Source organism: Thrips palmi, unplaced genomic scaffold, assembly GCF_012932325.1.
Source record: "Thrips palmi isolate BJ-2018 unplaced genomic scaffold, TpBJ-2018v1 HiC_scaffold_19, whole genome shotgun sequence".
Taxonomy (NCBI): Eukaryota; Metazoa; Arthropoda; class Insecta; order Thysanoptera; family Thripidae; genus Thrips; species Thrips palmi.
In genome coordinates, this window is record NW_023144628.1 from 5809377 (window position 1) to 5824748 (window position 15372).

At 56.6% G+C, this 15372-nt stretch overlaps 1 protein-coding gene across 1 annotated transcript in view; it reads left to right on the forward strand.

Annotated features, from left to right (window-relative positions):
• The window catches only part of LOC117646268, a 38004-nt gene extending 22648 nt beyond the window's left edge, over positions 1-15356 (forward strand). The window contains exons 2-12 of the mRNA XM_034387107.1: positions 4553-4674; positions 7513-7561; positions 7928-8077; positions 8195-8283; positions 8618-8873; positions 9287-9575; positions 9648-11183; positions 11258-11422; positions 11510-11661; positions 11786-11899; positions 11995-15356. Of these exons, the coding sequence (XP_034242998.1) occupies positions 4553-4674; positions 7513-7561; positions 7928-8077; positions 8195-8283; positions 8618-8873; positions 9287-9575; positions 9648-11183; positions 11258-11422; positions 11510-11661; positions 11786-11899; positions 11995-12255 (3183 nt within the window). The 3' untranslated portion in view covers positions 12256-15356. The remainder of the gene's footprint in view (positions 1-4552; positions 4675-7512; positions 7562-7927; positions 8078-8194; positions 8284-8617; positions 8874-9286; positions 9576-9647; positions 11184-11257; positions 11423-11509; positions 11662-11785; positions 11900-11994) is intronic.
• The last annotated feature ends 16 nt before the right edge of the window (positions 15357-15372 follow it).

Genomic DNA, 15372 nt, shown 5'->3' on the forward strand with positions numbered 1-15372 from the left:
CCTCAGTGACCCTCCGCGCGGCGCGCTTTTTTTGCCCCGCCCGCTGGTTCCGTTTCCGAGTGCCGGAATGCCACCGCGCTCGTCCGTCCTCGTCCTCCCCGCCCCCTTCCTCCTGGTCCCGGAGGCCGAGCCCCGGAGAAGGACTCTCACTGCGGATCGCTTTCATCGTCCTGACAGTGTCCTGACGGGCCGACGTGTCCTTCAACCCGCGGCAGTGGCGGCGGCCCTTCCCTTGCATTTCCCTCTCCAAGTGGGCCAGCTGCAGCCAGCGGCAGCCAGCCACCGCACTGCTAATGGAGTCGCGCGAGAATGACGCCACGGTCTCTCGCCGTCTCTCTCGCGCCCCCGGCGGGGCCCCGGCGGGGCGCCGCGCGCCCCACGAGCGCGAGGGAGACGGAGGGAGCGCCGTTCGGAACGGACCTGCTGATGCCGCCGCTCGTCTCGACTCGTCACGTCTGTTTGAGATGCGGCGGATCGCGCGGTGCGGTGCGACCTCTCCTCGAATCCGGGGCAAGTGCACCTCGGCGTCGACGCGGTGCTTCTAGGGCTCGCCGCCGTCGCCGCCGTCGTCGTCGTGTGCTCCTTGAGCTGCGGACTGATTCCGAGAGTCGTCGCTCCGCCTCTGTCGCCCTCTCGGGGCGTCCCGTGTAGGTGCGAGGGAGACAGACATCCAGTGTGCTGGAATGGCGCGACCGCGTGCGTAATTTGGCGGGTAATTTGGCGCGTTGGGCGCGGCGGCGACGCGGCCAAGGGGAACGCCGCTCTGCCGCGCCGCCGAGTTAGGCGAGACGTGCGTGCGCCGCGCAGGTCGCTGGTTCGTTCCGCGGCAGAATGCGGCAGAATGGATGGAGCTTCGAAGAGTCAGGTTTGTTGGATGCTCCCCGTTTGTCAACAGACGCGCATGGCGGCCCGGCGGCGAGGGGGTTCGGCGCGGCGTCGTCGACCCCCCGTCCCCGTCGTGACGCTCAGCTTGAGCGAGCTTGAGGCTGCTGCAGGCTGGGAGTCGTTTTCGTCGCGCCGTCGCTCTCTCGCACCTACGGGACGCCGCGTCGCGACGGCGAGAGAGACGGCGCGCCCCCGCCGCTGTGTTTTCATTCCCCGTCGGCGTGTTTGTAATCCAATTAGACGTGTGCGCGCCGATCTGGGCGACGCCGCGGCGACGCCATGTAGGCCGCGGCCTTGGCGACGGACGAGTACACTGTCGGAAGCGAAGGACGATGCCGGTGGTTCCGTGGGAAGCGCGTGGAGTTTGCCTGCTCGCCCGAGTGTGAGAGGGAGAAAGAGATTTCGGGGCAAATGGAGCGCGGATTTAGCATAACGACGGCTCGCTCCATTCCCGGCGCTCTCACGCCGCCTCCGAGGGAAACTGAAAATTCTCACATTTTTGGTTGGGTCGGGCGTGCGTCGGCTCATAGAGATAATTTATGGCAATTCCTTGCCCCGCTGGCTTCGCTGGCTAGTAGGGCCCGCCGATGATTGATTGCCCGCTGTGACGGCATGCTTGCGGCTGGCCGGGGAGGGGGGAAGCCCCCGAAAGCCAAATCTCCCACACACCTGTACGGCCTCTCATGGCCCGTGGCGTGTCCGCGGACTGTCCGCCCCGCGTGCCGTGCGACTGCTGCCACACTGGGCCGGCGGAAAAGGCGTTACTCGTTCGGAGAGGTCTCTCTCGTGCTCGAGGCTGCCTACACTGCAGGCGCCCCGCTGCGCCGCCCACGCCCTCGGCGGCCCTCGCAAGGACGCCGATCGGTGCGGTGTGTCGGTGTGTCGATGGGCCGGATGTCGTAACGCCGCGCCACGCCGCGCCACGCGGGACCGGCGCCGTGACTCGAAGCGGGGCAGGACAGCATGGCTTGACAACGTGCTGAACAGCACTGTTTGTTGCTGGACAACATGGCTGGACAACACTGCTGGACAACATGGCTGGACAACACTGCTGGACAACATGGCTGGTCGCCGTGCAGGACAACGTTGCTGGACAACACTGCTGGACAACGCTGCCGGACAACATGGCTGGACACCATGGCTGGACACCATGGCTGGACAACATTGCTGGACAACATTGCTGGACAACATGGCTGGACGCTGTGCTGGACAACGTTGCTGGGCGCCGTGCCGGTGGAGGGCGCCGTCACGCGCCGTCATAGTTTGCCATGGAAATCGTTTCCTCGTCGTGCATGGTCCGCGCGGTCGCCTCGCGGGTCCCGGGTCGCCCTCCCTCCGCAGCGACCGCCTCGGACTCGGAAAGGCGACCGGAACGGCGCCGGGTTTTTATTTTTGTTTTGTCGCGTTTCGTTCCTCGCTCGCCCAAACAAAACAATGCGGCTGCTGCGAAATTTCCGCGCCTGACCTTTCCGCGGACTCTTTCGGTCACGGCCCGATCGTCAATACGTGAAACAGTGTGGGTAGAGAGAGATGCAGAGGGTAGAGTGTGATAGAGAGGATAGAGAGTGATCCAGAGGATAGACTCTATCTGCCTTAGTTTGAGAGCAGTACTGCCACAAAGCTGATCAAAACGGTCACAAATGTCTTTAAAAAATCGTGTTTTGGACCGACTTTAAGCATCCACTGCGTCTGATCCGAGGCGGTATGTCGTCCTCCCTCAACGGGCAATTGGTCTTTGGGCCTTCCTTTAGCATGCCTTTGTTACGGAGTGCGATTATCTGCCTTAGTTTGGGAGCAGCATTGCCGCAAAGTTGATCGAAACGTTTACAAATGTCTTTAAAAAATCGTGTTTTGGGCCGACTTTAAGCATCCACTGCGTCTGATCCGAGGCGGTATCTTGTCCTCCCTCAACGGGCAATTGGTCTTTGGACCTTCCTTTAGCATGCCTTTGTTGCGGAGTGCGATTATCTGCCTTAGTTTGGGAGCAGTATTGCCGCAAAGTTGATCAACCCACGTGTTTTCAGACATTTGTGACCGTTTTGATCAACTTTGCGGCAGTACTGCTCCCAAACTAAGGCAGATAATCGCACTCCGTAACAAAGGCATGCTAAAGGAAGGCCCAAAGACCAATTGCCCGTTGAGGGAGGACGACATACCGCCTCGGATTAGACGCAGTGGCTGCTTAAAGTCGGCCCAAAACACGATTTTTCAAAGACATTTGTGACCGTTTTGATCATGTTTGCTGCAGTACTGCTTCCAAACTAAGGTGGATTATCGCACTTTGTATCAAAGGCATGCTAAAGGAGGGGTCGCGTGGGGTCGCGAAATTTTTCCTGGGGGTCGCGGAAATTTTTTGCTAAAAACATGGGGTCGCGAACCGAAAAAGGTTGAGAAACGCTGGGATAGAGTGAGAGAGAACACCGCCTCGTCCCGCCCCCTCTTTCCTTGCTGCCCCCGGTGCAGGCGGTGCACGCCTTGCACGCGGTGCAGCCGGTGCGTCCGTGTGTTTGCCGGCGCGTCGTTGACCTGGCCGTCGCGGCGTCCCGGCCGCGTTGGGCAAGTTTAAATTGACGGCGGTGCCGCGGCTCGGCGCACGCTCGGCGCTTGGCGTCGGGCCGACCCATCGGCCATCGGCCATCCCACGTGGGCCGCGGCGCTGCGGCGCTGCGTGGGCCGCCCCGCCCCGTGCCGTGTGCTCGCGGCTCGCGCCTCCTCGGCCTCCTCCACGACGGGGACCTGAAGAGCGGGCCGTTGCTCAACTTGGCGGCCTGCTCCAAGTGCGCTGCGCTCGGAGACGAAAGCGCATCGGGCACTGCCTCCGCCGTCGTCGTCGCGTCGCCCTTCTTCTTGCTTTTTATTCGAGTTGTTTTTATTTGGTGTCTGCTCGCCGCGATCAACGCGTCATAAAAATGGCGGACCATTTTATTGTGGCGGAGCGCGAAGTCTCGGCCGGCACAGTGTAGACCGACTCCGAGAGTCGTTTTCGTCGCTCTGTCTCTCTCTCGCACCTATACGGGACGCCCTATGAGTGCGCGAGAGACGGAGCGACGAAATCGACTCAGTGCTGCTCTGCGCTGCACCCGATGGCATGCAGCTAGTGTGAACTGCCCGACGGGCCCGTCCAGGAGGATGTGGCCTGTGGGTTGTTACCCCGCTGCTCGCGAGCGTGAGTCACACTCGGTGTGTTTGTGTGCGTGCGTGATGCATGGGTGCGCGGTGCGTGGCCTGGCGGCGCGGCTCCATTCTACATGCAGACAGTGTAGTGTCCGCCTGTTGCCGTCGCCAGCCAAGGGCGCACCGCGTCGCGTCGCGTCACTCAAACAACGTGACGTCACCGCACCCGACGCGCAGCCCTGGCCGTTGGCGCGGCCGTCGGTGGTTGAGTGGCGGCCAGTGTTTTGGCCGCGTTTGGGGCGTTGTTTTGGCCGTAGTCGGCCGTTGACCGGTTTGGGGGCACAAGGACGCGGCGGACGCGGCCCACATCCCCGTATGGAAGCTTGGCCGGCTTGGCCGGCTTGGCCCTTGCGCCCGGGCAGCCCGCCTAAGTGCGCCGCGTTGCTTTGGTCCTGCTTTGGGCCCCGCGACCTTCGTGTGTGTGTGTGTGTGCGTCTGTGTGCGCGCGCCTGATCCTGCCTTTTAGTGACACGACTTGTTTGTGTGTGTGCAGGTGACGCACCGGACGACGGGCCAGGTGATGGTGCTGAAGAAGAACCTGCTGCGCTCCAACCGGCCCAACATGCTCAAGGAGGTGCAGCTCATGAACCAGATGAGCCATCCCAACATCCTGAGGTGAGTGACTAGGCTCCGCCGGACTCCAAGGCTGCACGGTAGCCGGCTTGATTGAGTGGCCGGCGTGCCCGTCGACGCGGTGCTCGGCCTGCACGGCCTGCACGGCCTGCACGGCGTGCTCGGTGATGAGCGGCGGCTGCTGCTGCAATCGCTCGGAGGCCGGGGCCAGCAGGCAGGGGCCAGACTGGGGTCGCGGCTGTATTCTGATGAGCCCCGTCGTACCGCGGCACCGCGGTGGCGGGAGAGGGGGGGGGCTATTGAAAAGCAATCTGAAATTGGCTCTAATGGCGACGCCATGTCTGTGGATGGCGGGGCGGGGCGCGTCTTGGCGCGGCGACGTCGCTCGAGTGGCTAGGGCCCGGCCAGGGCACGACGAGGCGACCTTAGGGCACCTTTACGGTGTGTTTGCGCAGCGGCCCTGCGGCAGCCCTGCGGGTGCCCGGTGGGAGCCCCCTGGCTTGCCCCTGGCTTGCCCCTGGCTTGGCTCTGGGGCACCACACCCGCATGCTGGCGGTGCCTTTGCGGTCGACCCTTCCCTGCAGCCTCCCTCGGGGCCTCGCGGGCCGCGCGCCTTGCGACACCGATGATGCACCGGCAGGCTCATCAGTCATGCCATGTAGGACACTTCGGAGTCCAATTGCGGTGCCGCAACGCGCGCCTCGACCGCCTCCGCGTGCCGCCGCGCCGCCGGGCTTCGCGCAGTGGGCCAGAAGACCGGTGGAGGCGGTCAAAGCCCCGGACGCGTTTTGGAGCTCCAGAGTCGCCAAATGGGACTCGAACCGAACGTGTGGCCCCATCAATGGATTGCTCTCCGAACGAGGAATCCATTGGTGGGGTCACTCGTTCGGTTCGAGTCCCATTTAGCGACTCTGCTGCTCAAAGCACGTCCTCTGGCCCGCTGTGCGTCGAGGAGGGGAGCGCCTTACGAAGCCCGGGTAGGCAGCACCGCCGAGCACGGCCGCGCGGCGGGCCGGTCCGGACTGCCTACCTTGCAGGCGCTCGGACGACGCTCGGAGCTCCACGCCGTTCCCCATTGAGCCGCTAGAAAGCGGTCCATGGGTGTCGGACGGCAACACCCTCTCGTTTGCAACGGCCTTTCAAGCACCGCGCCGCTCCAGACTCCGCCATACCACCAGGCAGGCACAGGCACGGCCAGCACCTATCAAGTGTTGGCCTTTTTGCGGGGACTGTCTGGCCCTGGCCGGGCGGTCTGGCTGGTCTGGCGCGACGCGACAAGTCGCTTGCATCGTACGTGTGTGAGCTTGTGTGTGTGTGTGAATGTGTGTGTGTGTAAGTGAGTGTGTGTGTGGTCCTTGGGCCCTTGTTTGTCACCCCACGCAGGCATGAGCCGAATGCGATGCAGCCGTGCGAACGAACGGCCGCCGCCCGCAGATCTGCAATGCAGCAATGCAGCGCCTTGCTGCGTGCGTCTGCATGGCGAGTCGCGAGGCGACCGGGACCCGGCCCGCACAGTGGGCCAGAAGACCGGTGGAGGTGGACGAAACTCTAGACGCGTTTTGAGCTCTGTGTTTTGCGTTCGCCGCGCGGCAGAAACGCTGGCTGCACTTTTTTCCTCCTTTCCGCCATTTCGCCACCATGGCGGCGTCGCCGTCGCTCTGCGTTCGTCGGCAGGGAAGCGTCGTCGAAGTGTTTTCTAAAAATTGCACGCGGAGTGTGTGTACACTGCGCCGGAGTGACGAAATGACTCACTCGGGGGGAGGGGGAGGGGTGGCGTTGAACTTGCGTCCGTCCATCTTATTCGAGGCGCGCGCGCGGCGGTCATGGTCAGATAGATGTGTTGTGCGCGCGCGTCCGCTGCACCGCGCCGGGCGGGGCGGGGCGGGGCGGGGCGGGGCGGGGCGTGCTCGGCAGTGCTTCGCTATTTCAGGGGAGCCCCACACGCCGCCACGTCGCGGCCGCCGCGGACTACTCGCGTCGTCCTCCTCCTGCAGAGAGCGATTCCGCGCAGTCGTGCCGCGACGCGCGCTCTGTCTCTCTCGCACCCCCACGGATCGCCCCTGTGAGTGCGAGAGAGACGGAGCCGTCCGAAACCGCACACGTCGGAGTGAGCCTGGCGGCCCACAGTGGGCCGCTTGAATAAAAGGAAAGCCCGCACTGGTTGGCGGCGTTGGAGATGGCCGCGGCGCCGCGGCGTGCGGGGAGGTGAAGGGGAACGGCGCGCCAAAGTCCGCGCCGCCTCGCGCCGTCGTACACCGTGCTCCACTCATCCGCTCAGTCGGAGAGAGGTTGATTACCGAAAGGATGGACCGCCCTTAATAAATCCGCGGGAAAAGAGGGGGGGCTAGTACACTGGTACTGGTCAGCCGTCTGCGTGTAGTTCATCCTCGTCCGCCCCGCAGGCCCGCAGGGCGTCTCCCAGACACCCCCACTCATGAATATTTGCTGTTCTATTTGGTTTGAAAAGGGGACACCCTGTTTTTGTTCATCCGCCCTATTGTTTCCTATGCAAATTGCGTTGCTTTTATTTTTTTTTTTCGGATGACTTGCAAATTTATGATGATGATGGCGCCGGTGGGTCCTCCCCTTCGTCCTCTCTTGGTGTGCTTTTTGGCGGCGTGGCGGGGGGGGGCGTGGGCGTGTGCACGACGCGCCGTGCTGTGTTCGCGCGCACACGCGCCGCGTTGACCCCGGTCCGTCACGGCGTGACACGCCTCGTGACACGCCGCGCCGTGTCGTGTGACTTGGCGTGACGTGGCGTGACGCAACGCGTTTGGCCGCGTGTCGGGCACCTTCGCACGTCCGCGTATTGGTGTGCAGAAGGCCGAAGTGTTTGTGGTTTATTCGTCTGTTTTATATAAGTCGTCGTTTTCTTTGCAGGTTCATGGGCGTGTGTGTGCACGAGGGCCAACTGCATGCGCTGACTGAGGTGAGTAAAGAGAGTCTCAGTGTCCAGCAGACCGATTCCGTGTTCGTCGCTCTGTTTCTCTCTCGCACTCGCGGGGCGTCCCGTGTAGGTGCGAGAGAGACAGAGCGACGAAAACGACTTTCGGAAGCTGCCCACAGAGAATTTTACTTGCGCTAAATTAAGGGTGTAGGCGTGGAAGGAAATGAGGAGGATCGCCTGAAAAAAAAACCAACAGCGATACTCGCGGCAGGGAATTCCACGCGCATGCTAGTGGGTGCGTTGATTGGACCCAAGGCCGTTGCCGGGCCAGTGCGCGTTTTTTCCCCTTGTCCGCCCCGTCCCGCCCTGCCTGTGACTCGCTGACTGACTGGTTTGCTCGCGTTGCAGTACCTGAACGGCGGCAGCCTGGAGCAGCTGGTGCAGTCCCGCGGCACGGAGCTGCCCTACGCCGTGCGCATGAAGCTGTCCCTGGACATCGCCCGCGGCATGGAGTACCTGCACTCGCGGGGCGTCTTCCACCGCGACCTCACGTCCAAGGTTCGTGTTTGCCCGACGCACAGTGGGCCAAGTCTTCTGGCAGGTCCACTGTGCGATGACTCGGTCTCGAAGACGAGCTCTTCTGCTCGGCGCTAACTGTGTTTGGCTGTCTGACAGAACGTCCTGATTCGGCGCAACGAGGAGACGGGCGAGCTGACGGCGGTGGTCGCCGACTTCGGACTGGCCGCCAAAATTCCCGACCCACTGTAAGTAGTGTGTGTTGTGGTAGTGTTTGCCGGCGGCCATTGTTCGCGTGCCAACGAGCTGCTGCTGCTGCCGCTGACGCCGGTCTTCGCTTTGCTTCGCTTTGCCGCGGCGCGTTTTGGCGCCGCGTCCATTCGACACCGCGCGCCAAGGAGAAAAAAAAGTTGCGCTGAGATAGCTTTGTGTTTGGCGAGGCTCAATGCGTCCAGCCCCCATCCCTTAAAACTTCTTTTACGTTTAAAATATTTTCCATGTTTTTCTTTTCACTTATTTTTAAATTTGTCAGGTGTATTCGCTTTGTGTGGCTGGCTTCTCACCGCGAACCTCCTTCCGCAGGTGCGGCTACCGGCTGCCGACGGTGGGCTCGCCCTACTGGATGTCGCCGGAGTGCCTCAAGGGCCAGTGGTACAACGAGAAGTCGGACGTGTTCTCGTACGGCATCGTGCTGTGCGAGCTGATAGCGCGCGTCGAGGCGGACCCCGACGTGCTGCCGCGCACGCAGAACTTCGGCCTGGACTACTTGGCCTTCGCGCCGCTGTGTCCGGCGGCCTGCCCGCCCTACTTCCTCAAGCTCGCCTTCCACTGCTGCACGGTGAGTTGGTTGGGCGCGCGCCTCTCTGGCCGGCCGGCCGGCGGCCAGCCCCGCAGCCCCGGCCTTACGGTGGTCCCCTTGCCCCCCTTGCCCCCCTTGCTGCAGCACTTGCAGCCTTTCGCCACCATTTACCCCCACTTCGCCCTCGCCGGGGAAGCCAAGCGCCAAGCGGGGTGCTCCGCTTCTCTGTCTGTTCTGCCCCGGGGCGCCCTGCGCTGCGCGCCCTGGACCGCCATTCCCGATTCCGACGCATTTTCATTTTCGCGACGGCGGACGTGGCCGACGGCTCCGTTCCGGATGCCTGTCTGCGTCGGTTTAACGGCCCTTTCGGATCGGAATGGGATCGGTGAATGGGCGAGTCTGGTTCGCACTTCTTACGCTTGCTTTCCTTTCCTCTGCCCCGCGGCCCGCAGTTCGAGCCCAAGAGCCGGCCCTCCTTCTCGGAGATCGTCCGCAAGCTGGAGGCCATGCTGCGCGGCAAGAGCTCCCCCGAGTACGCCGAGTACCCCAGCGCGGCGGCGGCGTCGCTGGAAGGCGCCGCGGGCTCGGCGACGTCGACGGCGGCGGCCAAGACCAAGGGCGCCATCTCGGAGGCGTGCCTCGCCAACCTGGCCAGCTCGTCCCTGGCCGCGAGGTCCGTCGAGGTGATCCCCAGCATCGCCACCCCGGACGACGGCAAGAGCATCAACCGCCACAAGAAGCGTGAGTATGGCGCGGTCTGGCTGCGACGACTGGCGAGAGCTGCGAGCGTGACCCTCCCTGTCTGTGTTGCAGTGAGCCACCGGCGGTCGCTGTCCGAGGACGTGGGGCTCATGGTGGCGTTCCCGGCGCACACGTCGCCCAGCGAGAAGGCGCGCTGCCACTTCATGGGGGCCGCGGCCTCGGCGGGCGCGGCGGCCAACCCGGGCGGCACGTCGCGCATCACGGCCAAGCACGTGGGCGAGAGCATGTGCCGCGAGGACCCGCACTACCTGCCCGCCGAGGAGGGCGCCGAGCGGCTCAACCCGTTCGCGGCGCTGTCGCACTTCCGCGGCGTCAAGAAGATCCTCGGCGACAAGTCGGCGGCCGTGGGCAGCGCGGCGGCCTTGGGCGTGGGGGACTTGGCGTGCAGCGGCGACCTGTTCTCGTCGTGCTTCGAGCTGCCGTCGCCGTTCTTCAGCCCCACGCAGCTCAGCCCGCCGTTCGCGGAGGGCGGCGCCGCGCCACGCCGCGCCTCGCACGACTGCTCGTCGCTGTCCTCGACGTCCACGGCGCGGCCCTACACCGCGGACACCATCAAGAGGGCCCCCCGCAAGCTGTCGCTGGGGCCTGGCGGCGGTGCCGGCGGCGGGCCGCCCTTCACAGTGCCCTCGGCCGACCTGCTGGGGACGACGGCGGCCTCGAGGCCGGCCCCGGAGTGCGTGCCGCCCGTGGTGAACGCGGGCCAGGACCTGTGGTGCAAGGTGGGGTCGCGGTGGCGGCTCAAGAGCGAGGTGGAGGCGGAGCAGGCCGAGTCGGGCCCCGGCGGCGCTGAGAGCCCCTCGAGCGTGGTGCAGCAGCCCCGGCAGGACGACGGGCTGATCCAGGGCTCGATATTCTCGCCGCAGAACCGGGCGGCCGACGACTACCTCAAGATGGACAGCGAGGCCAACGAGGGATGCGGCGCCAAGGCGGGCGCCAAGGCCAAGCAGGCCGAGATCGGCGAGCGGCTGGAGTCCAAAGAGGACCGCCGGAGCGACGCCTCGGAAGGGGTGACGCCCGCCCAGGAAGCGGAGGCCACTCTCGACGGTGTGGCTGACGAGGACGTGCAGGGGCCGCAGAAGAAGTCCTGGCACCACAGCCTGTCGCTGCCGTCCTCGCCCACCTTCGTGCGGCGGCGGCCCACTGTGTGGACGGGCGCGGCCGGCACAGCCATCAACCCCAAGGTGCTGACGCAGCGCCTGCTGGAGACGCAGACGCAGGGGAGGACGGGCTGCGGCGGTCTGAGCCTGAGCCCCAGGCCCAAGGCCTGCCGAGTGCACGGCGTGCATGGCGTCGAGGAGGACGGCGTGTTCTCCGGCCACTCGTCCGCCCTGGAGGTGCTGGACTTGAGGCCGGACGCCAAGGCGCTGGCCGTGGAAGCGCGGCTGGGCGGGCTTGGTGGGCTGGGCCCTGCGCCACTGCAGCGGCGGTTGTCATCGTCATCGTCCAACCTCAACAGCCTGCTGCTCTCCGAGGACGACGCGGCCACCGGCGCCGTCCTGGGCGGCTTGCCGTCCGTTGCGCTGCGCCGTCGTGGTTCCTGTGAATCTGGCTTCTTCAGCTGCCTCGGGGAAGACTATGGCTTACTAGGTACCGATTTGAGGTTCGACGCGCTTTTCGTGTTGTTGTGACTTTTTAATTGGCATTTCGTCTCTGATTCGCAGGATGCGACCCACTGTCACCATCTGACTTTTGCTCAGGGCCTGCCCGTCACACTCTGTGCTCCTCATCAGCAGCTTCGTCTCTGTTTCTGCTCGATGATTCCGCAGTTTCCACAACCACCGTGTCGTCTGGAGAGTTAGCAGATTTGGATGACTTGGCACCAAATGGTAAAGTGTCCAACAAACTCATTTACTTACTCGTATTTTTCTAGCACATTCGTGAACTGAGTGGTTGTCTCATATTTGGTGTTTCAGGTTCTAGTAGTTGTGGCTTAAGTACACGACACCATTCTCTACTCTTCTCTGCCAAAAGATCATCTTCTATTTATACTGACAGTTCTGAAGATGTCTCAAGCCTAGGGGGCGATCCTGCCTATTGGGAAGAGAGAGGCTTCACCGCAAACCCGGTAAACATAGTCTCTTTTTAGTCTTGCAGTTAAAATTATGCTGTGAAAACCTGACCAAGACGTTTTTATCTCAAGCTATTTTTTTTAAAAATTATCTTATCTTAATCTATTGCCTCTGTTCTAGGCTTCACAGCAAATTAGCAAGATTGTAGAATACTTTGAGCGGAAGCAAAATAGTAACCCGTCCTCCGGTCCTGGACCTGGATCTAGGAGACCATCAGCCAAATTGCAGCCTCAGGTACATTGAACCTTCCTTTCTAAATGTCTTATTATATCATCTCATCTATGTTGCAAAAACCTTCAATTTCACATCGTTTGATAATCTTTTTCTAGATATCGGCTTCAACACGGCGATTTTCATTAAATCCTCATGAAAATACATACTCCATATGTGATGCAATTCGTTCATCAGACATAGCCTTCTTACGGAAATCTTTAGGCCAGACAAGTTGTTCCAAAGGTGTAATGGCAGCTAGCCCTCCACCAGTGCCCCTATCTAGGCATCACGGGGCCAAGCGCTGTGCCAGTCAAAGACTGATTGTTTGTGAAGGTGCTGTTAAGTCTAAGCTTCCCCTTTTCGACAAAAAATCATAGAGAATTTAGAGTATTTATGGTTTAATTTGAATGTATTACCTATTTGTATGTTTAATAGTCTATTATATCCTTTTTCTTTTTATGTGGATCACTGCAGTATTTATATTACTTGTGTACCTCAGTCATGTGTATCAGGAGTAAGCAATATCTGTTAAAATGTTGTTTTTCTTTTCATTTTTTTGTGTGATTGTGTGTGTATTTGTGTGTTTTATGATAACATTCTGTTTGTGCAAGATTGAAACAATGCCTTTCTAAACACATCATTTTTTAGAAAAGAAATAATGAAGTACTTCTTGGTTTGAATTCTTCATTTTCAAAAGTGTTCTGTTTTTGACTTTTCCAGTCTGGCATGCACGGGTGAAACGTTCATCATCCCTTTAGGATCCAATCTGTTGTGTCCAGTACTTAATTTTCAACCAGCATGGTTGTCTAGCAGTTGTTTTTTGTGCCTGCCCCTTAAAGTATGGGTCTTTATTCCCACCTAAATTAATTTTGACACCTGATGCAACTTCTTGTAAGACTGCTTTCATACTATTGAGACAAATGGTGTAAAAATAACTTGAATTAATATCTTGCATTTGGTCTCATTTCTTGATTGTAATCAACCTTTCTATTTATATTTTAAAAAATGGCTGCTTCAAGCAATGAACAATTTTTTTTTCAACATACCTTTATGTTAAAACGGGTTACAATGGATGGTTGTGCGTTGGCAAGCCTAGTGACATTGAAACAGTCTTCCTTGATACTTCCCTTGTTTGACAATTTGGGCATTTTTTCATTATACATTACGCACTGTTATCTCAACACTTTGTAACCTCATGTTACTAATGTTTTTCTGGTGTTAAGTGATACTACCTAGGTTTTAGAGTAAGTCCTCGCTGTTTGTTTAGAGCATAATAGCTAGTCTAGTCGTTCTGTCCAACAAGAAAGTGTGTCACAAGTCTCGTTTGTCCATTTAGTTTCTTTTCTTTTACATGTCAAGATGAATTACTCTTCTCTTTACAGTACTCAAGAACAAGTAATGTTTTCATGTTAATTCAGAAATGAGTTCTTAAATTGCTCATTTTTCTTCTGTTTAGTTGTACAGTTTCGGAACATCTTCTAACCTTCTGTAAAAATATTATGAAATACCTACCAGTCTTCCCATTTTTCATCTTGTTCATTGGTTGTGACACAATTCCTAGAAGAACACCAAATTCCTCAATTCCTATTTGATGAATAAAGTAAGATATTTTCTTCATTTGTTATGATTTTGTCTTCCACTATCATTTCAATTAAGAATTGATTGTAATTCTTTAATCATTTAGAAAATATGAGACCATTGAAATGTTCTTTGCTAGTCAAGGAGTATTTTTATTGTTACTCTTGTTACTCATACATGAAGTATAAGTTCGAGTCAGCTCATTCAGAGCTGAGTGTTCAGTGTGAATGTGCCTTGATACAGAGCTTGTTATTAACATCTGTCCTGATCAAAGTGGAAGGCCCTCCATGGATATTGAACAGTTCAAATTAGTATTTCCCCAAACCAGCTTTCCCACTGATCAACAGGAAGTTTGAGCTGGCATGTTTTTAGTTTGTTTGTTGGCATCATTTAATAAAAGGGTTGTCCAATTCAGTTGTGCATCAAGAAAGCCAAAATGGTGGGCAGCCCAATCAAAGTAGTTTTCTGTTCACAAGATTGAGCTCAGGTTTCATCCAGTGCTCCCTTTTTTTGTTTTCTTTCCTTATCCTGGAATGGATGTGTTATGTGAGCCTGAATTTGTTGGACTGATGAAACATCATGGTAGCTAATACACGGTTGGTATTTTATTCTACAATAATTTATTTTGATTTAATGTGTACTAATTTCATCTCATATTAGATGTTTAGTTGCATCCTATCCAAAAGAGTTTTGTAGGCGTCAAAGGGATACTGATATTCATCTGTATTGAATGAATGTACCCTGCTTTAAGTGAAATTTTATTGTTACCAACTAACTATGTAACATGTTAGTAAAACCTTTTACTTCTCTCACTGCCATATTTCAAGATCAACATTACCTTCATTGTACTGAGTAATGTATGTGTTGTTTTCTGTGAAATGCTGGTGTACTTGTCCGTAGTAGTTTATTATTGAAATGAAAGACTGCATTTTCGTCCCTTGGAGATATATGATGCTGTAACTCTGTTTTTATTTCTTGATGAGTTACATGTTTGAGAAAATGAATGTGACTGTTGTGTATTGCTCAAGTTTACGTGCAAATCATTTGATAGACCAGCTCACATTTAATTTGTTCCCCTTTCTTCTGGAAACAGTGATTCAAGAAATCTTATTATTATGTAGGTATTGTTTAATCATGAGTTAGGTAAAAGTTGTTTCAGAGAAATGGAGTGTATTTTTTCTATTATACAAAATGTATTTGTGTTAGTTTGGAGAAAAATTAGAAACGTCTGTTCAGTGCGTGTACTTCTTTGCTCATAGCTCATAATCTGAGACATTTTGTGTGTTTTCGTATGAATGGACATTCCTTTTGTACTTTTAAGATAACAATTTCTTTAAATCTTTTTACTTCAAAATTCAGAAATTAGAGTTTTTCCCAGCAATAATTGAAAACAAACAATGTTTGTTACAAAAATTCTGAGAGTCAAGTTTTTCCCAGCAATAACTTGGACCTGCTTTTCCAAACATTGTTTGTTTTGTTACAGTTCCCACTATTCATACTTGTGTGGCAGTAAACTGATCTTATTGGTTTTTCTGTAGCGAAATTTCAAAATTTGTCTCATTATTTGCCTTTTCAAGACTATTGTTTCCATCTGTAAATTCATTCGTAACCTGCTAATTTAGGGAGGCTCGTCAAATGTTTTGACTCTTTTGAATACCTTTCTCCTATGATATCGGGATGCTTCAATGTATTTGCACTTTTTATGTAGTTTTATTTATTTTGCTATTTCACATAAAAATTGTAGTCCAATCATGTGGATTTGTTGTTTAGGTCGTAAGTCGGGTCTAGTCATGTCCACCCAAAGCTGAACAGACTTTGTTACTCCACATGCATATAACTAGATTGAATTGTATGTCAAGTGTCAAGTATTATATTAAATAAAACATTATTTTTTAAAATTTATCTCTTTGATTGAT